The sequence below is a fragment of the Zingiber officinale genome, chromosome 1A (assembly GCF_018446385.1).
Source record: "Zingiber officinale cultivar Zhangliang chromosome 1A, Zo_v1.1, whole genome shotgun sequence".
Taxonomy (NCBI): Eukaryota; Viridiplantae; Streptophyta; class Magnoliopsida; order Zingiberales; family Zingiberaceae; genus Zingiber; species Zingiber officinale.
Genome location: NC_055987.1, coordinates 12,431,227 through 12,457,016, shown reverse-complemented (window position 1 = coordinate 12,457,016; position 25,790 = coordinate 12,431,227). Strand labels below are relative to the sequence as shown.

At 36.9% G+C, this 25,790-nt stretch overlaps 1 protein-coding gene and 1 pseudogene across 1 annotated transcript; one reads left to right on the top strand and one right to left on the bottom strand.

The window, feature by feature from the left end:
- The first annotated feature begins 7,864 nt into the window (after positions 1 to 7,864).
- On the top strand, positions 7,865 to 12,796 carry LOC122019202 (protein FAR1-RELATED SEQUENCE 5-like). Its single transcript, XM_042576701.1, has 5 exons — positions 7,865 to 8,222; positions 9,674 to 11,858; positions 11,956 to 12,023; positions 12,107 to 12,171; positions 12,430 to 12,796. The coding sequence occupies exons 2-4, from the start codon at positions 9,709 to 9,711 to the stop codon at positions 12,124 to 12,126; spliced, it is 2,238 nt and encodes a 745-aa protein (XP_042432635.1). The 5' UTR covers positions 7,865 to 8,222; positions 9,674 to 9,708; the 3' UTR covers positions 12,127 to 12,171; positions 12,430 to 12,796.
- A 455-nt stretch (positions 12,797 to 13,251) lies between these two features.
- Positions 13,252 to 14,920, bottom strand: LOC121996577 (annotated as a pseudogene).
- Positions 14,921 to 25,790: the final 10,870 nt, after the last annotated feature.

Genomic DNA, 25,790 nt, shown 5'->3' with positions numbered 1-25,790 from the left:
TTTTTAATTTTAATTAATTTAATTTCGAATTTTGAATTTTACTTTTGAATTTTGACTTTGATTTAATTTCAAATTTTTAATTTAATTTTGAATTTTTTAATTTAATTTCGAATTTTAAATTTAAATTTTGTTTTTTTTATTTTGAATTTTAATTTTGTTTAATTTTGAATTTTGAATTTTAATTTTGAATTTTGAATTTTAATTTTGTTTAATTTTGAATTTTTAATTTAATTTCGAATTTTTTAATTTTATAATTTTAATTTAATTTCAAATTTTTAATTTTAATTTTTATTTTGTTTAATTTTAATGGTTTTTCTATTAACTCCCCCTGGATCATAGCCTCGATATGGCCTATCGAGGTAGTGTATTTGATCCTTCGGGACCCAGTATTGACCAAGTCCAACTTGATTGATCAATTTGGACTTGGGGACCCATGCTTGGATTACCTTTCTATTTGGTTTGTTTATTAAGGATAAATAAGATTTATATCTCTTTTTAGTTTTATATCCTAGCCCAGTTCTATTGTAAATGGCTCTTTGTGTCCCAAGAATTAGGTCAAGATTCTTGGAGCCTAAAGAAAACCATGAGGGCTTTTTGGGAAAGCCCAAGAGCAAAACCATGAGGGCTTAGGCCCAAAGTAGACAATATCATACCATTGTGGAGATATTTAAATTATTTTCGATCCTTTACATTCATGGTAGCAAGTTTGCTTACAGACAATAACTATTTATTTACCCTGGCTGCCCACGGGACCATCCATAATAGAGCATTCTCTTGCAGTCAGTGCTTGTTATATACTTGCTATATGTTGGCCATGTATTTGTTCATGCAACTTGGGATGTACTATATGTACTTCTGATTTATTGGTCACACCTGGTTGAGCAGATTAGTGAGGGATTATTATTGTTGGTTATGCTTTAGTTAACAGACGATTATAGTGGCACACTTACTTTTGTAGTAAGTATTTTCCTGAGATTGTATACCTTTGCTCTCCATATGTTATTATCATGCACTATCTTCTATTCCCCGTGGAGTCATTTGGACTTACTACCTATTGTATTTTTTTTCCTTCAGGTCGCAGGTAAATGATATATGTATAGAGTTGTTTGGAGGATCCTGCCTGCCAGTTCCACATTACATCAAGAGTTTTGTTTCTGTTGTTGCTTTTACTCATATTTTGGTTTTCCAAACATATTTATGTAATAATTAACTTGAGTGCAAGTTTTTGTCTTGTGTTGGTCTTTTGTTTAATTTAATGGTTGTTGTGTCCAGACGGGCCAACTTGCAGTCCATTGTTTGTTTTGTTTATGTAGTTTACCTTTTGTCTTCCATTGTGTTTTTCTTCCAACCATGTGAGTTACTATATATCTTGCGTGGTCATGATTGTTTCCAGCCATGTGGATTAATGTTATTATTTTTGTTTAGCTGTATAGATATGTATTCAGGTTTTATATGTTGTCATAAGGGGGGAGATGATGTTTGTTTATCAAGCAAAGAATCTTCTGAGGCGTGACAACATATTTTTCTCAAAATTTAATATCATATAGATTTCGATATAGACATACTTAATGTCTAATCCTGAATTCAATATATGAATTCCAATCTCGCCTTAACCAGATTCAGTAAATGGTGGATTCACTTACTCTGATCATTACATAAATGACCTTATCTTGGCATAATTATCAAGACGACCTTAATTTATGGGTATGTCTCTATTCATAGCTACATAAGCTATCTCATAAGTAACGGTATTACCTATATTTATACTTAACAAAATTAGATGATTATCCATGTGAGTAGACCAATCTCAATCTGCCAACATGTTTATCGAGACTTTATTCAAATATAACAAAAACATATACAATGAATAGATAATGGCATTTTCATATATCCAATTGTTTTTATAATATATTAAATTCTTCAAAGTCCTAAAGACTTCATATATCCTCGAAATGACTCTTTAATCAATGGCTTAGTTTATCCCTTACAAAATTTATACTTAATTTCTATATGCTGGTCTTTGCTATGATATTTGGGATCTTTGAAAAAAGATATAGTAACATGACTATCACAGTACACTGTAATAGGACTCCTACTATCCTTAGCAATCTTCAGACACATCAGGAACCTTCTTAACCAGACAACCTCTTGCACAACCGCTGCACAAGCCATATGTTAGTGAAAAGAGCACCAGATGATCGAACCTGAATTTTGATATTGGCAAAGGATTCTAAATTAAGTCTTATTGTTGTTCTAATAAGTTTGATTGAGTGTACAGAAAAGTCCTAAGTGAACTTAGGCAGGGTGAAATTCCTAGTGGACTTAAAAAGCAGGTGGAAAGTCCTAATTATGGCTAGGTAATGAAGTCCTGGTCTGTGGGACTAGGTGAAGTCTTGGAAAGTTGAGGACGTCGGGCAAAAATCCTAGGCTTGAGGACACTAGATGGAAGTCTTCGAGGTCGTGGACACCAGGTGAAAAAACTGGACGGGTCGAGGTTCGGATGTCCAGCAAAAGTTCTGAGGTCTTGGATGCTGAGCAAAAGTCCAAATGGTCTGTAGGATTGGTTTGACAAAAGGTGAACTCTCATGAGAGAAGTAGGTGAGGATGTGCTCCCTGAAGAGGGAACAGTACGCGTCAGTCCGACCTAGAGTTTTAGCAAAACTCAAAGTTAGGACAGTCCGGAGAGTATCAAATATTATTCTACTTTACATATTATTACTTGTTGGACTAACCTATGATGTAGAATAAAGCTTGCTAGAAAAGAGTTGTCCAAGCGCCCGAAGTTGCTCTAGGCGCTCGGGTCAGTGGCCAATAGGGATCACATCAATTGCCATGCCTTCGTCACCGAGGGCACTCAAATAGTCTAAGCGCCCAGACTAGGCAAATTTCATCCTAAGGTTGCAGTGGCACGCTTCGACTAGCCAATCCATGTCAACAGTCTGGGTACCTGAACCTGTCCAGGCGCTCGGAGGTAGATAAAGTTTTCTGGATGAAATTTCGATGAGAGCACACCGCGTCAACCCTGTGGAGGCGCCTGGGGAGTAGTGTAAGCGGTCATATGGGGCTATAAAAGAAGGATTCGACTAACACCTTGTACACATCAATTTGAATAATTTTCTCTCCTACGCTACTCCAGAAATGACTCTGCAACACTGAAACACTTTTCAGATGACCGAAAGCTCATAACTTCAATTCTTTAAGTCACCATTATAATTTCATTTATAGCATTTAAATTATTATAGTTCTTGTACTTAAATTTTGTAACTTCATTCAAATTATTAGTGGATTTTCCAACAAAAGCAATATACAATCACAGACCTTGAAGTAAGAGTCGTCATAAGCTCCGAACCAGATAAAATCAACTTGTGGAGGCTTTTTTTTTTATTTTTTACTCTTTCTTTCCGCTGTGTTTTCTCTCTCGATAATTTTACACAAAAAAGTGAAAAAGTCTCGAGCACTATTCCCCCCCCCCTCCCCCTCTAGCGTTTTTGATCCAACACCAGATACTCAACTTCTATTGTCGATAGTGCTACACAAGCATATTTCTTGCTACTCTATGAGATGGTGCCACCATTTAGAAAGAAGGTATAGTTAGATGTAAATTTTTATCATCAAGGTCCCCCGCCGAATTTACATCTGTGTAATCAATCAGGCTCATATTTGATCCTTGGAAACAGAGACAATAATCTGTTGTCCCTCTGAGATATATGAATATCCTCTTCACCTCTTTTTAGTGTCTCAATCCTGGGTTTGACTGGAAATGACTAACTAAGCCAACAATATAGCTTATATCAAGATGAGTACACAACATAGTGTACATTAAACTACCAATAGTACTGACATATGATTTTTTTTTCTTCATTTTGACTATTTCTTCAAGAGTTTTGGGATATATACTTTTGCTTAGAATAATACCTTTCACTGTAGGTGTTTGTTCAATATTGTAATCTTACATATTGAAGTTTTATAACATCTTAGTGATATATGTTGGTGCAATAATTCCCTAGGTCAAGGTTGACCTGGTTAACCAAGCCTGAGTCTTGGTTTGGGTTTCGATGTTTGACATTATATTGGGTTTAGATGATATGGACAATGCAGGTGCAGTTGTTCATTTGGGGAGATTGTTGATACAATTCCCGTTTGGTCAAAGTTGACCAGTTAAGATTGTGAAGGAAAGTCAAGTAGGTCAAGGTTGACTGGATACTTGACTGAAAGTCCTGGTGAGTGAAGCCAGGCAGAAGGAAGTCCTGGTGAGTGAAGCCAGGCAGAAGAAAGTCCTGGTGAGTGAAGCCAGGCAGAAGGAAGTCCTGGTGAGTGAAGTCAGGCAGAAGGAAGTCCTAGTGAGTGAAGCTAGGCAGAAGGAAAATCCTAGTGAGTGAAGCTAGGCAGGAGGAAAATCCTGGTGAGTGAAGCCAGGTGAAAGACCTAGTGAGTGAAGCTAGGCAATTGGGAAAGTCCTGGTGAGTGAAGCCAAGCAGGAGAAATCCAGATGGGTCAAGGTTGACCAGACATTTGGTGAGAGTCCAAGTAAGTCAAAGGGATTGACCGGATACTTGACACGAGGAAGAAAAGTCCAAGTAGGTCAGAGGGATTGACCGGATACTTGGCAAGAAGAGAAAAGTCCAAGTGGGTCAAAGGGATTGACCAGATCTGAATTGATCAGCCGATTGATCCAGCAAATTTGGATTGATCAGCCGATTGATCCAGCAGATCTGGATCGATCAGTGGATCGATCCAGCAGATCTGGATCAATCAGTGGATCGATCCAGCAGATCTGGATCGGTCGGTCGATCGATCCAGATCTGCTGGATCGATCCACTGATCGATCCACATTTGCTGGATCAATCGGCTGATCAATCCAAATTTGCTGGATCAATCGGCTGATCAATTCAGATCTGCTGGATCAATCGGCTGATCAATCCAGATCTTGATATTTTCCCAAAACCAAGTCTAAAGCCCCCTAAACCAACATCTAGTCAACCATGACTTGTTGGTACATAAGACCTAGCATCCGGTCACCCTTGACCAGCTAGGACTCTCTCACCAAGTGTCTGGTCAATCCCTTTGACCCACTTGGACTTTTCTCTTCTTGCCAAGTATCCGGTCAATTCCTCTGACCTACTTGGACTTTTCTTCCTCGTGCCAAGTATCCGGTCAATCCCTTTGACCTACTTAGACTCTCACCAAATGTCTGGTCAACCTTGACCCATCTGGATTTCTCCTGCCTGGCTTCACTCACCAGGACTTTCCCAATTGCCTAGCTTCATTCACTAGGTCTTTCACCTGGCTTCACTCACCAAGATTTTCCTCCTGCCTAGCTTCACTCACCAGGACTTCCTTCTGCTTGGCTTCACTCACCAGGACTTCCTTCTGCCTGGCTTCACTCACCAGAACTTTCTTCTGCCTGGCTTCACTCACCAGGACTTTCTTCTGCCTGGCTTCACTCACCAGGACTTTCAGTCAAGTATCCAGTCAACCTTGACCTACTTGACTTTCCTTCACAATATTAACTGGTCAACTTTGACCAAACGGGAATTGCATCAACAATCTCCCCAAATGAACAACTGCACCTGCATTGTCCATATCATCTAAACTCAATATATTGTCAAACATCGAAACCCAAACCAAGACTCAGGCTTGGTTAACCAGGTCAACCTTGACCTAGGGAATTATTGCACCAACAATCTCCCCCTTTTTGATATTTGACAATACCTCTTGTTAAGTTAGGAAATTAGGCTACTCTCATAGCCTCAACTTCCTTCATGCCAATATATGAATCTATAAGTTAAGCCCTTCATTCTCCCCTAAAAGGGCAAACTCCCTCTAGGTAATGAAATTCTAACTTACTCCCTTTCAATATAAGCCTCTTGAGATAAACCCAAAAGACTTTTTAATCGATCTCTAAGATCTTCACTCCTAAGATGTACTTGGCTTTTCTCATATCTATTATATCAAATTGTGATGAAAGTCATTATTTGACTTCTATCACATATTTTATGTCACTTCCAGCTATTAGCATATCATCAACATATAATGATAAGATAACAAATTTTTCTTTTTTTACTTTCCTAAGTAAACACAATGATCCTCATTGATCATTTCAAAACCATAAGATAGAATAACTTTATTAAATCTTATGTTCCATTATTTCGATGCTTGTTTTAGCCCATATATAGACTTCTTAAGTCTACATATTCTATTCTCTTGGCCTTTAGTAATGTAACATTCTAGTTGTTCTATATAGATTTTCTTGTCAAGATTACCATTAAGGAAAATCATTTTTACATCCATCTGAAATAATTTCATGTTAAATTGTGCTACTATAGCTAAAATAACACGCGCGTATTGATACAAACTTTACAACTGGGAAGAATATCTCTTCAAAATCAATATCCTCCATTTGGATATATCCTTTTGCAACTAATTGAGCTTTGTATTAATTAATTGATCCATCTACTTTCCTCTTAATTTTGAGAATTCACTTATTTCCTATTACCCTTCGGCCCGAAGGAAGATTGACTAAATCTCAAACTTGATTCTTTCTCATTGACTTCATTTCCTCATCCATTGCAATTTTCCATTCTTTTCTAACTGAGCATCTCAAAGCTTCCTCAACCGTTCGAGGTTCCTCATCGTCAACTGGGAGAATCATCAATGTCAATGAAGATAAAAATATGATATATTTATTGGACTCTATGTCTAATAGAAACCGAGATGATGCATGGAAAACAATAGTGACCAAGTAGATAGTAGATTATGTTGATTTTGAATGCATTCACTTATAAATATGAAAAAATAGCTTTTTTACTCTTAAAAATGTAGTGGGGGTCAAAATGTACAATGCCTCGAAGGGTACTGCTAAATGACCTATGTATTAAGACATGAATTGATAGATCTTATTATTTGGATTGTGACCGTTGCATTACTTTTTGAGTACATTATAGGGTAATCTAAAACAAAGTGGTTCCGTTGAATATGGATATTGTGTGATGAGGTACATGAAAGAGATAGTTGAATGTGAAAATCCATAGTTGGAGAAGATGATGAGTTTTTTGTTTATGATATATAATGGATGTGATGAGTTCTAATACATATTTGCTTTGTTTTATCCCTTAACCCATGGATAACTAAGGCAAACCAAATTGTAATCAAGTAGATAGTGCCCATCATGCTTTGTTGCTAATGCAATTACTAGTCCATATTAGCCATCTGTTGTAATTGTTGCATGTATCTACTTGTCTAATTTTCTTTATATGCTTTGTTTCCTCTTTTTAAATTGAATTATTTAAGATCTTTATAACTCTTATATAGGATTGGAGAATATTTAGGATCTTATGTCATATGTTTAGTTTTGTTATTTCTTTATGAATATTCATCATTTTTTTGGATGAATGATTTTATGAATCTAATGTATTTTATATTTTTTTATTTTTTATATAAAAGTTTGTAGGAACAATCAAGAATCAATATTATAACTAATCTCAACATGATGAAGTCAGAAGTGAATGGAGCAAATTCATCTACTCGTATGTAGGTTCCTAAATAGGTTGTGTGCGTTGGGATAAATAATTTATTTTATATTGAGTATTTTTAGATATACGTACTTATGAATACACTTTTGATTTTGTGGATGTATTTTTTGGTTATACTTGTGGATTGGTGGATAAATTTGTGAATTGTTAATTTTTGAATGGATAATTTATTGATCTAATTAATGCATTTTAAGTATATATATATATATATATATATATATATATATATATATATATAGTTTTGATACTGTACGCGTCTTCTTATACGCTCCCGTGCGCATCGCATCTTCTGTTTTTTTTTTGTTTTTTTTAAATCCAAGATTTTCTCATCGTTAATTTGCTTTTATGTTTTAAAACCTTACTCGCCTCGCCGTTCCTCGCCGAAACCTAACTTTTCTCTTCGCTCGCCTCGCGCTCGCCTCGAGCTCGCCTCGTCGTTCCTCGCCGAAACCTAACTTTTCTCCTCGCTCGCCTCGCGCTCGCCTCGCCGTTCCTCGCCGAAACCTAACTTTTTCCTAGCCTTCGCCTCGGTGTAGCCTCGGTGTTCCTCGGCCTTCCTTGTTCAGTTGCTTGCTTCGGCGTTCCTCGCCCGCGACGCCGTGCTCCTCGACTCGGTGTTCCTCAGCGTTTGACGAGAGCCACCGACACCGACCCGTCGCCGCGACGCCATCCCTACCACCGTCACTCTATGTGAGAATTGCTTTTTGAATTACTATGATTATGCATTGTTTTCTGTATTCGGTTGCTTTTTGAACTACTGTCAATTTCATTGCTATTCTTTCCATCCTGTGGTACTTAGATAGGTTGATAATTTACCTTTTGTCCATTTTTGAACATATTTCTACCCAATTCTTTTCTATTTCTCTTTTCTTGTACTTAATTGTAGTTGGCTGTTAATTGGACTCATGACTACTATTTCCATCCATTTACCTTTAACAATACGTACTCTGGATTTATTGGTTTGGGAAATAGAAGGGTACAATCTATTTTTTACCGGTCATTGTCTAAAAGAACTTTGATTGGGTGTTTATTATTCATTTAAAACTGAATTGTGACACATTCTAAATTTTATTTCTGTTTGGCTTCTTCTGGAAAATAAATTCCAAAGGTCAGCTTCATAGTTTTCTTCTTGGGTGGCTTCTACAGAATGCCAACTAAATCTAACTACATCCATGTGGAAAATAAGAGGCTTAATGGTTACTATAATATAAAGTAGTCTTTCTTTAGAATTGGTTAAATAGATGATATTTTTTTTTAAATATACAAATCAGTTTTCTTATCACGAACCGTTTTCCTTCAGATTTATCTTGACAGTGATGCTCCTTCATTGCTAGGTAAGCTGACCAAACCCAAATAGTGGATAAGTAAAAATTATGACCATGCAAATATGATTTTATTGTTCTAGTTTATGATTAATTTGAATGATCCAAGAAATATCCTTTTTTAAGTGTCTCATTTTGAACAAAGACTTCTTTACCAGCAATCAAATAAGAAATAAACAACACAGCTTACCATGATGACTGCAGAGTGATCAATCCCCTGATCACAGTTGCAAACTATATGTGATGAAACTATACTTGAGTGTCCTTTTATGATTATGAGAATCGAAAGAGTATTAAAGAATAAACAGCACACCATTATACTACTACGACATTTAGATTAAAGGACCAACTTAGTGAATTCATTCTCTATTCTAGCAAGTATAAATACTAGTGTCCCTAGTATATAAAGCTAAGAATTCTATTCATTGGAGTATCCTAGATTTATTGTTTATTTGCAAAGATATAATGCATCCATTCTACTTCCCATTGTCCATGGTTATCATTATAGTGGTAAAACTTTTGCCATTGTTAGCCTATTTGATTTGTTTCTATGTTGGATGTATACAGACACTAGAATCTTAATAATTATAATTTTTCTCTCTTCTATTTGTTTCTTTGATGTTGAATGTAAACATTTCTCATTGGCGATGACCACCACATGAGAACACTGTGATGTTAGATTACTAACTAATTTTTAACTATTCTACCAAACGATAGACTTGTTATATTGTACTTATCAAACCTTCACAATTTAGCAACATCCTTTTCCTTGTGTCTATTTGATTTAGAATGTTTTTGTGGCTATATGGTGATATGCAGAACTTCACTTCATCTAAATCTGAAATTCCTCAACAATGGAAGAAAATGATCAGCTATACATTCCCCAAGTTGCAGATGATCGAAAGCCAAAATATGGGATGGAATTCTCATCAATAGAGGAGGCATTTTCGTTCTATAACCAATATGCACGAGAATCTGGATTTAGTGCGATGATAAATAATAGCAAGAAAAATAAGATGACAAATGAAGTTGTGTGGAAAACATTTGTATGCTTTAAAGAAGGGCATACAAATGATCAACGAAATAAACAGGCAAACGGTGATCAACGGACGAGGGAAAGAGCACGAGGCGAAATTAGAACTGGTTGTAAGTCAAAGATTTCACTTTTCAAAAAACAAACTGGACCTAATTGGGTTGTCACTAACTTCATGGAAGGTCATAATCATCCACTTTCAACTCCTTCAAAGGTGCATTTATTACGCTCACATCGTAATGTTTCGACAACAAAGAAAGCATTGACTCAACAGTTTTCAGAGGCAAATGTGCCAACTTGCCAACAAATGCGATTATTAGAGATAGAGTATGGAGGGCCTGAGCTGGTAGGTTGTACAGAAAGAGATATTAGAAACTTTGAGAAACAGTTAAGGGATGAACAAAAGGGTATCGATGCTGAAACACTAATCGAGTTATTTGCATCTGAGAAAGAGAAGAATTCAGCTTTTTTCTTTGATTACGAGACTGATTCAGATAATATATTTAGTAGGTGTTTTTGGGCGGAATATGTATCAAGGACGGCATACAATGTATTTGGTGATGTAGTTGTATTTGATACAACATATAACACCAACAAATATGGATTAATTTTTGCACCGTTTGTAGGAGTTAATCATCATCATCAAACAATTGTTTTTGGTTGCGGCTTTATAAGTGATGAGAAAACTGAGTCTTTTGTTTGGCTGTTTAACAAGTTCATAGAAGCTATGCCTAAAGGTGCACCAAATGTGATCATCACTGATCAGGATCCTGCTATGACGAAAGCAATTGCCCAAGTTTTCCCTCAGACAGTACATCGATATTGTTTGTGGCACATACTGAACAAATTTCCAGATAAATTAGACCCTTTGACTTTTCGTGACTACTACCAAAGCATAAAAAATGTCATTGGAAATTCTACCACACCTGATGAATTTGAGAATTTATGGGAAGAAGTTATCAAGTGTGCTAACTTGGAGAAAAATGATTGGTTGTCTTCGATGTATGAATTACGACACAAGTGGGTGCCAGCATATTTTAGTCATATATTTTGTGCTGGAATGTCAAGTAGTCAAAGATCTGAAGTTTCACATGCATTTTTCAAGAGGTATGTTTCAAATAAGAATTCATTGATGGATTTTATCATCCGTTTCAATAGGGCACTGAGACACCAAAGACACAATGAGTTAGTTGCTGACCATATTGATATGAATGAGCTTCCCAGGATTAAGACAAACTGGCCAATGGAATCTCAAATGGTTAAGTTATACACGAAAAAGAAATGGATGGAGTTTCAAAGTGAAATAAGTGAAATTCATGGTTATTATGTGCAACAAGCATCTATGGGAGTTGACTCAGTGGTTTATCATGTGATGAAATTTCAAAGTAGTTCTTCCTCCAAACCAAGGGTGCTTACGCATGACAAACAGAAGGACAATATATTCTGTAGCTGTAGGAAATTTGAGTTCGATGGCATTCCATGCAGGCATATGTTAGCCTTTTTTCGTATCAATCAAGTGTTTCATTTGCCAGATAAGTATATACTCAAACGATGGACACGAGATGCAAAGGTTGGAGCAATACATGCTTTGGGTAAGCAAAATTACATCGATGATCCAGAAAGAGTTTTGATGTCAAGACACTCAAGGTTATCCATTAAAGCTTCATTATTAATTGATGATGCATCTTTGACTGATGAGGGGACAAATTTCTTGGATGAACAATTCGATTATATCTACAGCAAAATTAAAGAGATGAATACTAGTAAAACATATGACAATGAGGGTCAAAGGAAGAAATCCATGGGTAGGTCTCATAATATTATTGATCATTCTTTAGTAAGAACAAAGGGATGTGGGAAGAGACTAAAATCATCAAAGGAGAAGTCAACTTCAAAGTCCCGGTTATGTCGTGGATGTGGGCATCGAGGTGTGTCACATGACAAGCGCAATTGTCCAATTTTACAACAAGGGTATGTGTCGATTAATTTTATATTTGTATGATTATTTCATTTGCTAATTATTTTTTTTTTATTAAACTTGTAAATATAACGATGTGTTGATTTTCAGATCAACTATAGATACTCATCATAATAGCGATGATGATACATATGAAGAAGAATTAGCATCTATAGCTGGTACCATCAAAGTTTAATTTTATAAACTTATAGTAGTTGATTGATTGAGATATTGAAATTAATAATTGCCTTTATTGTTGTAGGTTCAAACAATATGCGCTAGGATAAAACTTTTGTAGATCTAATAACAAGTATGAGACCGACGATGGTATTCTTCTTCAATGCTTTGCTTGCTATTTTCTCATTAGAGCATAGGGTTTCTGGATTTTTGTATGTTTATTCTTTTTTTTTTTTTGTAAATGGTAAATGCATTGTTCCTCTATATATGTATGTTTTGTTGCAAATGGATAAATGCATTATTTTATTATTGAAAACATCTGCATTTTTTAGCTATTATACTTATGTTAGCTAGATTTGTACTTATGAATGCTCTTATTAACATTTGAGTGAACATTTGGTCTCTCAGGTGTTGATAATCTAGATAACTTGCGGAAGTTTGCAAAGCAGTTCTAAAGACGATCACCTGAAGCTGCAGCACCTAAAGGTGGCAAAGATGACGATATCCCAGATCTAGTGCTTGGAAAGACATTTGAGCAGGCTGCTTAATCTTGGCGATGTATTTTTTTATATATATTTCATATCAATTTTGGAAGATTTAATTAAATGTTGGTGCTAATGGATAATTTTTTTTTATTTGTTGGTGTTAATCTTTATCACTTTGAATTTTATTTGTAAATTGTAAATTCATTTATTCTCATATGCATAAGACAGTTACAGCACATAAGTACTGTATTTATATCTGATGAATTTTTTTATATATATTTCATATCAATGTTGGAAGATTTAATTAAATGTTGGTGTTGATGGACATTTTTTTTTTATCTGTTGATGTTAATCTTTATTACTTTGAATTTTGTTTGTAAATTGTAAATTCATTTATTCCCAGCCCCACAATGTGAAGTGCAGCTACCTTCGGGTGTTGAAAAAGTCATAGATTCCCGATGCCGAGCTACTATTGGTATTGTTTCCCATCCCAACCATGGTGCACGTAAGCTTAGAAAAGCAGGACAAAGCAGGCGGTTAGACAGAGGCCCCATTGTTCGTGGTGTTGCAATGAATCCAGTGGATCATCCTCATGGAGGAGGTGAGGGGCGCACAAAAGGAGGTAGACCTTCGGTCTCACCTTGGGGGAAGCCCACCAAAGCAGGATTTCGTGCAGTAGTGGGGGTGGGGAAAGGTAGTTCATGCCACGACGATCTATATGGAAGGGCTGTTTTGCATAAGACAGTTACAACACATGAGTACTGTATTTATGTCTCTTTAGTTTCTTGAGAAAAGATCATATACAACATACATAAATTTCAAACAAAAAGGTATTTCATTTGAATGATTCATAATATCAACATCCACTATTTTCTCAACCTACAATGTCATCATTGGTAGCCAGCCTATTTGCTCGTCGGAACCAATTCTTGAATGCCAAGATCAAGTGTGGGCAGTCATCGATATTACGATTGGAAAAGCTTAAGCACTACTTCAGCAAATCTTGAACAAATCCACTGCCAATTTTTCCTTGAGCTAAACAATGAGCACTTTGGGCAACAATGTGTACTAAATTAAGATCTGAATCAGATATTTTGTCATCTAACTGGCTTCTGCTTGAAAATGGAAGAGTAACAACTTCAAGGTAATGAAGGAGTGCTGCAACGACTGATGTGGTCATTGCTGCTGATGAGCCAAGTCCTGTTTTTGCAACCTTAGGTTTGCACCTGATTTCTGTAAGAGTATAAATCATTGCTTCCTAAGATTGTAATATCAAGACCTGCATGGAGAAGTGTAAAACTTAGAGAAAAGAGCTAATAAAGTACAAATTATATATCTAAAAATAAAGAAAAAAACATACCTTGTAGAAGTAGTTTTTGTAATTTATCCTTTTCCTTTTCAGAGAGTATTACCTTGGATGCAGCTATAGCATATTGCACAGCTTGCTCCACAAAGGGGTTGACTGAGTCCCTGAAAACATAAGTTGATAGAGAACTAAGCAATTTACCCTGTATTAGAATGCCTCATTTCTATGCAACCTTTGCAATATCCATTGATCATTATCTTTCGAGGGTGAAGAATCAACCTTTATTGAGAATCAACTACAGAACCAACTAAATCTACAGCCACGACAAGGCAATATGTTGCTGTGCCCAGCAGTAATTTCGTGATGTTTAGACCAAAATCGATAAGGCTGCATCAAATCCCACTGGCCTTGTGATTGCACGAACAGATGCATTACAAATAAGGAGACAATAAAGTACTTGCCTTGAAGAAGTGCACTGCAGAATAGAGTTTATCAGAGACAACTTGTATGTGGCCTCCCAAGAAAGCTGAGGGGAAGTTACTTTAACATCTGTCCATGACTGAAGAAGCTCACTCATCAGTCGAAAACTATACACAATTGCAACAAGGAAAATACTCGATTTGGTATATAATTCTAGGCACAAACACAATGCAATTGCATTCACACTTCTCTTCACCCCAAACTAAATTAGCAAGGAAACTTATAATTACCAATATTGTTGATGGCTATTTTCAAGTTTAGATTTTCTTTTCTACTTATTCACCGAAAAAATCCCATTGGCGAATCAAGGATAGAACTTTTTCACTTGCATCATATGATAATGTGATCGAAGAACAAAAGGAAAGGCACCACTCACCCAGACCCAACTATCAGGTTTGATTTCGTCCTACAGCGGTTTGACGATGGCATAGAAGCGAGCGGCGGTGGTGAAAACTATGCCAGCATTTGGCCTCTCCAAGATGACGTAGCCACCTGTGATCAAGACCTTTCCAGGAGCCGAAGCAACCCTAGAGAAACAGAGAAAAACACATATGACGAAACGGATGCAGAATCCCAAAAATGCAATAAAAAGAAGACGCGAGGCGAGCGAGGCAAGCGAGGAGAAAAGTTAGGTTTCGGCGAGGAACGGCGAGGCTACACCGAGGCGAAGGCTAGGAAAAAGTTAGGTTTCGGCGAGGAACGGCGAGGCGAGCGCGAGGCGAGCGAGGAGAAAAGTTAGGTTTCGGCGAGGAACGACGAGGCGAGCTCGAGGCGAGCGCGAGGCGAGCGAGGAGAAAAGTTAGGTTTCGGCGAGGAACGACGAGGCGAGCTCGAGGCGAGCGCGAGGCGAGCGAAGAGAAAAGTTAGGTTTCGGCGAGGAACGACGAGGCGAGCTCGAGGCGAGCGCGAGGCGAGCGAAGAGAAAAGTTAGGTTTCGGCGAGGAACGGCGAGGCGAGTAAGGTTTTAAAACATAAAAGCAAATTAACGATGAGAAAATCTTGGATTTAAAAAAAACAAAAAAAAAAAAAAACAGAAGATGCGATGCGCACGGGAGCATATAAGAAGACGCGTACAGTATCAAAACTATATATATATATATATATATATATATAATTATTATGGTATTATTGTATATTAAATTATTGTTTAATTTTGATGAAGTAAAAAAATATGTTTTTACTTCACTCCTTTATTAAATTAGTGTTGTGGTAATCAATAATTACTTCGTTAAATTAAAATTGTGTTGAAATAAAATATGACTATTTATTTCAATACTAACACTAAATAGTGAAGTAATATAAAACAAAATACTTCGTCACATTCAAATTGTGTGAAGTTAAAGATAACATTTACTTCATCACAGTTTAATAATTGTAAAGTCGTTTTTTATAAATTACTTGAGTATAATACAAAACAATAAAGTCTTGACAATCAATTACTTTGTCAATAAATGTAAATTATGAAATAACATAATACCAACTATTTTGATAAATAAAAATGATGGTGAAGTTATAGAATATATTTACTTCACTAATCAATATAAATTATGAAGTTACATATCATCTATTACTTCAACATGTTACACAATCAATGAAGTAAAAGATGTGTTTTTACTTCAACAATCAATATAAATTGTAAGGTTATATATTATCAATTACTTCGACACTTTACAAAATAAACGAAGTAAAAGATGTTTTTTTTTTTTTACTTCAGCATCGGTCCAACACTGAATCGGTTTTGCCTCCTTGAACCGGTCAAAGCCTTCACTTTTTTCTTGGATATAACTTCGGTGATAAGACAAAGTAAAATAGTACCATATTACTTCATATGCATCTACTTCAGTAATTATCTATCTATAACTTCGATGAATATGTGAAGTAAATCAAGGAAATTCTACTAGTGGATAGTCAAGATCCAATGGTACCTGCAAAAATGAAAATATAACATTGACTAATATGTAGTAAGAATTGATAAATAACTAAAATCTTACCCAGTGTTGTATGGGATGAGGCAGGTGTTGTCTCTACACACTGCTTCCAACTAGTCAACAATATGTTGTGATAAGTCACGACCATCTTTACCAAGTGGCCATGTAGGTATGTGGCCGAGATCCACAAATGAAACATAATCAACCCTATCTTCATCCCTCAAATATTTATAGAGGTGACTGCACTCAAATATTATATAACTCGGTTAGAAATGTTTCAAGGTATGGACAAGTTCCAAATAAAATATTAAAAATGCAAACAAACATTGTAAGTTAGACATAACATACTCCATATAAATCAAAATTTGTCTGGCACATATCTCTCTTATCTCCATAAAGCACAAGATATCTTCTCTTAGCAATCACATACTTTTAGGATGTCCAAACATAATATCCTCAAACTCTATGTATATGCTCTCCATGTAAAATACCGGAAAATGACGAATAATGATAAGGGAATTTTTCAGAATTTTTGGGAATTTTTGGGGAATTTTTCCGAGCTCGTACGGACGAGTTATCAGGGATAAAAACGGGGTCCGTGAAAATCTGTTTGGGCTACCCCGTTTTAACGAGGAAAAGTTGAATTTATTTCTTTCTTTCTTTTTTTTCTTTTTCTTTTGTTTTCGCCGAACTTCTTCTGTTTCCCCAACCCGGCGATTTCTCTCCTCAAACCGTCGGTCGATCCCTTCTCCTCCTCCGCCGGTTGTCTTCTTCCTCTTCACAGCACCTCCGCTGCCCACCAGTTTTGACCTAGTGCCGCCTCGCTTGTGCCCTAGCACCGCCGGGTGACGATTCTCCTCTGCCCTAGCGCCGTCCTCCGTCCTTTTCTCCGACGCCGCAGGGCAGATCGCCGACGATTTGAGCCCGACTTTCCAGATCTCGTGCCCCTCTCCTCTGTCGATCCCAACATCTTCTCCTCACGCCAACACTGAACGCTGTTGGATCGGGCCAGATCCAGTGATCGCCGGTGGGAAGAAAGGTCGGGGTTCTGGAGGTGAGCAATTGATTTCCTCTTCCTCCTGGTTCTTCTCAGCACCGATCAACGCTCGAGCGCCGGCCGCCGGCATCCGAGACCCCCAGCCGATCTCTCACTTTCAGTAGCATCGGGTCTCCTTCCATCATTGTTCACCGAAGCTTGGAGAGATGCCCTAGATTCTGTTCACTTTCCGACACCACCAGTGAGATGCACCAACACCTGTATCTGTCGTCGGGGGTTGTGGTCGCCGGAGAAGGATCGATGCTAGAACTTCCTCTTCATGATCCGATTTGTAAGTGTGAGGTAGGTGGTTTTCAGCAAGTATGGTGAGGCTCTTTTGTCTTTGTTTTCCTTCCTACCTGATCGATGGTTGTACTCATCTGATTTGCAGTGGGTTTGCAGATCCATTTAGTAGCATTATGGACCTATTGAATGTCGACCAACAATTGATGATTTTGGGTATTTGATTGGGAAGACAACTATCACCATCTTGCTTGATCATATGGCGGCAAGTATCTTCGAGTGAGTCAACAGCAAAGTCGATTGGATTTGGGTAAGTTAGTTTAAAGGTTATTTGAATTCAGGTTTGAATTTGATATATGTGTTGAATCAGGGCTAAATTGGGTCAATTACTATGATTGGTTATGCTTATTGCAAGTCCAAATTCGAATGGATTAGTTAAGTCAATTGAGGAGTTAGATGATCCAATTAGGGTTTATAATTGGATCTGAATTTATGATAGTTTCTCGAGGATTTGATTTAGCTAATTTATTTATATGAAATTAGCTAAATCTGGATATTATGTATTACAGGACTCTGATTCGAGACGAGCATCTCGACGTTGGATTGGACTGGATTGGACCTGCTATTGGAGGCGGGTACCTTGACTTATCTTTTTGATATGTCTTATTGATATGTCTAGTAGGTTATAGCGTTTAGTAATAATTATGTTCGTCCTTGTTTCGGTACGTCACTACGGGATACCTGTTTCATACTTGTTTGCTCACCTGATATGCATTTTATTCTAGTACCCACATGATTATATATATATATGCTCAGAGAGGTAGTGACATACCATGCTTGTTATGTTCAGGACCTAGGGTTTTGATATTCTATCTGACCTGTGTACTTTAGATCTTCATATTTGACCATCGATATTACAGTAATCATTCTATATTTATGGATATGACTATGCTGATCAGTTTATTGCTATGCTTAGTGTCATGCATCATGATTGCATGCTGCACGATTGTCGGCTCCACTATGGTTGAGCACATCGCCAGTTACATGTACTGCACACACCACCGCTCATGGGTTAGTAGTATATCAGACAAGTGTGTGGTGGTTCTGTTGTTTGGCTCCGTTGGTCTGAGGACTCAGCGTGGTAGCCGGCAGACAGTTCCGCTCTGTTTGGCTCCGCTGGCATTTAGTGTAGCAGCGTAGTAGCCGGCAGACGGTGGACTCTGTTTGGCTCCGTTGGTCAGGTGACTTAACGTGGTAGCCGGCAGAGATACCTCCCCATCATCGTGTACCGGGAGATGAGAGCATTGAGCTCCCCCATTTATGATTTGGGGTCACAGGACAGGAGTACTCCGACAGCATCCCGTCCACTCAGTCACTCATCAGGTATAGTGACGGTAGAGTGCACGGTTGTCACAGCCCTACCCACTCGGTCTCACCATTGTGTGTGAGATGACTGACTGGCGTCAGGGGTGACCAGGACGCATCATGGACATCATATGCATTTATGCATTTACTACTTGTGTTTGCTGTACTTATATGCTGCATTTGGATGGATGCATATGTTTGACATGCATACAGGATTTATGACACTTCCGGTCTGACGACCTGATTACTCTGATAGGTGGCCCTGGTGAGTACAGTACTCTTCAGCCCTTTTCTATTATGCATTACCTTCTTTTGATTAGGAGACTGTACTCCATAGTTATTACTATTTGTTATAGTTTACTATACATGTCAACTAGGTATCTGCTGAGTTGTTGAACTCACCCCGTGGACACTATCTTTTCAGGTACTAGATTGTTTATGGAGACGCTTGGAGTATTTTGGCTGCCGGTCCCCACATCACATCCGAAGACATGTCTACGTTTTTGTGTATTTTTACTTCGGTATTTATAATTGGTGTAATTAGTGTTGTATTCCGATTTTGTTTCTGGAGATGTTATATTGTTGTGTTGTGTAAGCCTAGCCGGCTAGCAGTTTTAGTTTTGGGTTGTATGTGTTGTCCTTTTCCGTTGTGTTTTTGGTTTTAGTACAGCTGAGTAGGCTGTTAAATATATATATAACTGCGTGGTTGTTTATTTTGTTCCAGCCGAGTGGGCAGATGATATAAACTGCGTGGTTGTGTGTATATTCCAGCCGCTTGTGGCTGATGTATATTTTGTATGTAGATTTGCCTCAGATTGTCACCCGTACAGGGGAGATGCTGCCGAAATTTCTTCGGACAGAGACTCCCTCGGGGCGTGACACTCCAATTCATCCATCAATCTAACAACATGTGAGTAGATATACTTGCATGCCAAGAACATCTGATAGAGAAAATGGTTGAGGTTTTCTCTTCTTCTACAATTTAGAATATTCATACAAGTATTATAAACTAAATCATTATCCAAGCAGCATATATAAAAATTGCAAACACAAAATCAAGTGAAAACAAGTACCTTTGTCGTTGGAAAAATTACCAAATCTTTAGACCAACCAATAAACACTTAGAAAGACTCTATATAAATAGTAAAACACACTTGCAAGCTAGCAATGCAAGGAATGAGCAGACTCACACTATTAATAACCACTAATACTAAATGCAGTATAAGCATGCTAAATTACACTATTTCTCAAGCTCTTCTATATCACATTTTAAAACATTGCCACCAATAGTCATATTCAACCCTCCACAAGAACCGTCTATTACCCTTCCCACCTCCTTTGTGGATTGACCAATAATTGACTTACCTAGTTTTGAAGAGAGCAAAGCTTTTATTTCCGTTCAAAATCTGTTTTCATACTTTCACGGGTATGAATCTTCACAAATGACAAACATGTGAATTTGTCCATCCTTGTACTTTGTCATTGGGTGTTTACAAATCAAAGTATCTTTCTAATGATGAAATTGATAACTATAAAGCAAAGGGATACAAACAGATTAATGGCAAACCGATTGGTGGCTGCATCTGTTGCAATAAGATTGGTGTTTTGTGTTTGGTGCTCATCTCATAACCACTTGGTTTACTGGATTTTAGTGTGTTTGGTGCCCTATAAAGAGCTTCTTAGGAGGTGTTACTTATTGAATTTCTTTTGAACCAAGCTTAGGTAGATAAGAGATCTTGGCCTAAAATTTAGCTCTTAATGTCTGATAGACCATTAAATTAACCAGTCAAGAATCTGAAATCTAACAGCTAAAATACAATGAACTGGGGAACACAAGAATTTAGTATCACTTAAATATTTCAAATATCTAGGAACTTACATGTGTTGCAAAAACTTCATAAAAGAATAAGATGACAAAATCACTATTACAGAAAGAGCAATTTACCATTAATAGACACATAAAAAGGGTTTTAAATCTAACAATACATTCCAAGCCACTTTAGATGGGTAAAAGAAGAAGGTTAACCAACCAGTTGGCCAATAGCAAATACATGAGTAAAAAAAAACTAAATTGCATGAGCAGGTAACAAAAAGAATAGGTATGGCCAAATTTCCATGAAGGAACAGGACTAGAAACAACATCATAAAGGAAACATTATTTTTGAAGAGATAATAGACATGGAAACTTGTGGGTTAAAGAAGAAGTTTATAGGGTTTGAGCGAGATGAGTGATTGAGTTTAAACATCGATTGATACCAAAATAGAAGGCTTCAAACCTTAAGCTTTCGAATTAAGGAGTTATAAGTAGTCTCCGACGACGGTGGAAGGCTGGAGATGCAAAGTGGTGCCCCTAGGGTTTGAGCAGTGAAGGGCAGGCAAATCATTGAAGGGCTGAGTTGTGATGGGGAGATGCAAAACACGTTTAACCCTCTGTTTGGATGGGGTGAGGTAAGGTTCATTAATGGAAGGGGATGGAAGGGGAAGGGAGGGAAAGTAATATATTTATCTTGCCCTTGTTTGGAAGGGAGGGAAAGTTTAAAGGGATGGAAATGAAGGTTAAATATATAAATTTATAAAAATATCCTCTTATTTTTTTAATAAATCTGCATATGAAAATATAAATAAGGATAAAATTGGGATAATTTTTCCTTACCCTTCCTTACACCCCAATTTGGGGTGTAAGGAATTTCGCTGATTCCCGAGCATGCAAGGGGAAGCTTTACCCTTCTCTCCCCTTCCCCTTCATAGCTCACTCTCTCCCAAACAAGTGTAAAAATACTTTTTACCCATGTTTACCTTTCCCTCCCCTTTACTCACCTCCTCCCAAACAGAGGGTAAGTGTTATAATTTTATATTGTATATTATAAAGTAATGAGAATTATATTGTATATTATAAAGTAATATACGAAGTGAGAATTATATTGTATATTAGAAAGTTATATATAGGGAACGGTTCATCTTTTTTACTTCACACATATAAATTACAATTTTTTTTTTACTTTTTACTTCATTAAAATTATTATACTAAAGTAAAATATTACTATAAATTAATAGTGAAGCCCATGTTTTTTTAAATCTAAAGTAAATAATGATATTTTACTTTGCTGGTGTTATTACCAAAGTTTATTATTATATATTATTTCATAATTTATAATAGTCGAAGTAACCAGTGGCGAAGTAAAAACCCAAACTTCTACTAGTGCCTCATTCTCAATGTCAAACCTTCTTCGAGGAATAATCTGACTACTACTTCTTCATAGATAGATAATTGAGAAATTGACTCATTCATCGACAAATCACTCTCCCTAGATTGAATAGATTCAAGCATCTCTCATGACACCTGATTTGTTGATAAAGGAATATTATCTTACTCCTCTATTGCAAATAGAGGAATCATTTTATCAACTGCACCTCATGTTGGGTACTTAGTTTCAAGAAAAGTAGTATCTTTTGACTCTATTTCAGAGATGATTTCATCTGGTCGCTCACCAATGAATGCATAACCTTTAGAAGTCTCAAAATACCTTATAAAGATACATTTCTTACCTTTAGGTCCTAATTTTTAATATTCGTAAGTCTTATCATGAACGTAGGCAGTTGACCCCAAGGTTTCAAATTACTCAAATCTAGTTTTCTGCATGTCCAACATTCATATGGAGTGAATGGAATAAATTTAGAATGCACTCGATTAAGTGTATAGGTTGTAGTTAATAATGCATCTCCTCAATAGGAAATAGGCAAATTAGTTTGAGTCATCATAGACCTAACCATATATAGAAGAGTTTGATTTCTTATTTTAGCAACCTCATTTTACTGTGAAGTTCTAGGGATAGTGAGTTGTCTAATGATCCATTTATCATTATATATTGTTTTGAATTGATCAGACAAATATTCACCTCCACGGTCAGTACATAAGTTTTGACCTTATTTTCCAATTAATTCTCAACTTTGTTAAATAACATTTAAAGCAATCTAATGCTTCAAATGTATGAGAGATCAAATACACATGACCAAATCGTATGAAGTCATTAATAAATGTAATGAAATATGAACTTCCATTTCTAGCCTTCACATTCATTGGTCCATAAATATTCGAATGAATTAATTGCAATGTTGACTCAGCTCTATTAGCCTTACCAAATGATTTCTTAGTTGCTTTCCTGAAAGACAATGCTCGCATACAGACAAGTTAATCTTAGCATGAGCGCCTAATAGGTCCTCTTTAGATAATATATTCATTTATTCTTGTCCTATATGTCCTATTCTAGCATACCAAACTTCATTATTAATATCAACATCACTAGTAAGAGTAATGTTTAAAAATAACCATTATTTCCATAATTATTATTTGGTTCTACATCAAGAACCATGAAATCATTTGTTACATAATCATTCCTAATTAACACAGAGTTAATCCAAAGTTTCACACAATGACTATAAAAGTTTACACAATAACCTAAATAAAGAAGACTAGTAACAAAAATTAGATTTTGTTGAATCTCGGGAGCATACATGACATCATGTAGAAACAAGATACGTTCACCATGTAGGTTGAGTTTGCAAATGTCAATTCCTTTGACTTTAATCCTTGTATTGTTTCTCATATATATCCATTTGTTACCAGTCGGTATCTGATGGTACCCCACATATGTAGCTCAATCACAAGCTACATGGTTTGTTTCTCCTGAATCTATAATCCACAAAGGATAAAAATCAGCTAACAACACTAAACTTACAACATAATGCTCATGAAAGAAGATAAAGATGGATCTACCATTTTCGGCTCAGTACAATCCTAAGCAAAATGACCCTTCTTGCCATAGTTATAGCAAGTTAGCTTGATCTTAGGTTTTTGTTCATATTTCTTTCTTTTTTTCTTGATTTAGTCTTGCCCAACAATATCACCAACTTCTTTTCCCTTTCCCTTTCCTCTCTTAAACCATCTTTTCTTATTCTTGGAACCAAAACCTTTAGCTACAAAAGTTTGACTAGAAATCCTTGTTGATTCTATTCACTCTACCTCAAGTTCTACATGGAATGAGATATCAATGAAAGTCTTGATACTTCACTGTGTGTAAGGTTTTATTTCATTATTTCCTAAAAATTAGCAAGGGAACGGATTACTGCTTGAATATGTTATTCATTAGTCAACTTATGACCAACAGTCTTTAGCTCCCGAATCATATTCGACATTTCCCTCAAATGTTGGGTCATAGTGACATTTAGGCGCCTTTTGCAACTGTCAAACTTAATTGTCAGTTGACAAAGCTTATTAAGACTTACTCCACTATACTTCTCTCCAAAGGTTGCTCAGACAACATGATGTAGGATCATTGCACTAGTGAGGGTGAATAGCGCTCATGGCTTTTCACATTTTTTTGAAAATACAATCAACTAAAAACTCAGTGGAACAAAATAGATAAGAAATAAAAAATGCTAATGAAGCCAAGTTTTGCTTGGTCAGAGCCTATGACGACTCCTACTCCAAAGCTCGCACATGACAGTACTTTTAATGGATAATCACTAATCAATCGAGAGATTACAGATACAATATCAATTTAAGTACAAGAAATTTGAAATGTAAAACAATACTAACGACTCCGAAATAGGTCTCGAGCGTAGTCATTGTCAGAGCAACGTTCGAGTGTCGTAGAATCGTTTTCTGACCAGCACGCAAGAGAGAAAACTTTTAGAATTATCGTATTGAAGGTGTTGGTCAACCCTTCCTTTTACAGCCCACTTCGACCGCCTGGAACCTCCCCTAGGAGCCCCCATAGGGCTGACGTGGTGTGCTCTCGTCAAAACTCTATCTAGAAAATTTCATCCGTCTCTGGGCACCCAGACCGGTGAGAGCTCTTGGACCAGTCCGAGCGCCTGGACTAGTGACGTGGGTAGGCAAGTCGTAGCGTGACACTATAGAAAGAAGATAAACTTTTGTCGATCCAAGTGCTTGGACCTGTCCAGGCACTCGAACCATCCAGGTGCCCTCAGCAGCCACCCAGGCGCTCCCTCTTCACTGCTAACCTGAGCGTCTGGACCAACTCCGAGCGCCTAGATGTCCGAGTGCCTGGACATGCTCCAAGCGTCTGGACTCCTCTTTTTCATCCATCAACTTTCTGTAACACAAGGTTAACACAAGCACAAAATAATATATAAAGCAGGATAATTTGACAGTCTCTGAATTGTTCGGTCTTGACTTTTAGTTTCGCTAAAACTCTAAGTCAGACTGTCGCCTACTGTTCCTTCTATGGAAAATGTGTCCTCACCTACTCCTCTCAGAAGAGATTAACTTTTGCCAAACCAGTTTTCTAGACCGTCTGGACTTTTGCACAGCATCCTAGATTTCAGGACTTTCATCTAGTGTCATCAACCTTAGGATTTCTCGCCTAGTGTCCATGACCCTCAGGACTTTACCTAGTGTCTTCAACTCTAGGATTTTTACCCGACGTCCTCGACCTGCCAAGACTTCGCCTAGTCCCATGGACCAGGACTTCATTGCCTAGTTGCAACTAGGACTTTCCACCTGCCTAATGTCCACTATGTTTATCTAACCTCAACTAAGATTTTCCTCTTGCTTAAGATCACTTAAGATTTGTTAGAACAACAACACAGCTTAACTTTGAACCTTTGCTAATATCAAAATTCAAGTTAGATTAGCTAGTGCTTCTAGCACCAACACATGAGACGATGGTAATGACTCATACTCAAATACCAGGGCATCCACTATTGAACTAATTAATATTTCCTTAACAGTGAAGTCCTTACTTTTCCATGTCTTATAGGTATCAAGGAGACATTTGTGTTGTGTTTTAAAACCATCAGTCGGTTCTTCCATGAACTGATTTACAGTCTCTAGAACTTTTTGTTCCTCAAGAACATATTGTATTTTGAGGTGTCAGATTTTGTAGTTATCCTCATATAATTTC

Bases quoted from the DNA above. Each gene is read 5' to 3' on its own strand.
- LOC122019202 (XM_042576701.1), top strand. From the start codon at position 9,709: ATGGAAGAAAATGATCAGCTATACATTCCCCAAGTTGCAGATGATCGA. The intron at 11,859-11,955 runs GTATGTGTCGAT...GTTGATTTTCAG, and splicing joins TGTCCAATTTTACAACAAGG to ATCAACTATAGATACTCATC. The intron at 12,024-12,106 runs GTACCATCAAAG...TTATTGTTGTAG, and splicing joins AGAATTAGCATCTATAGCTG to GTTCAAACAATATGCGCTAG.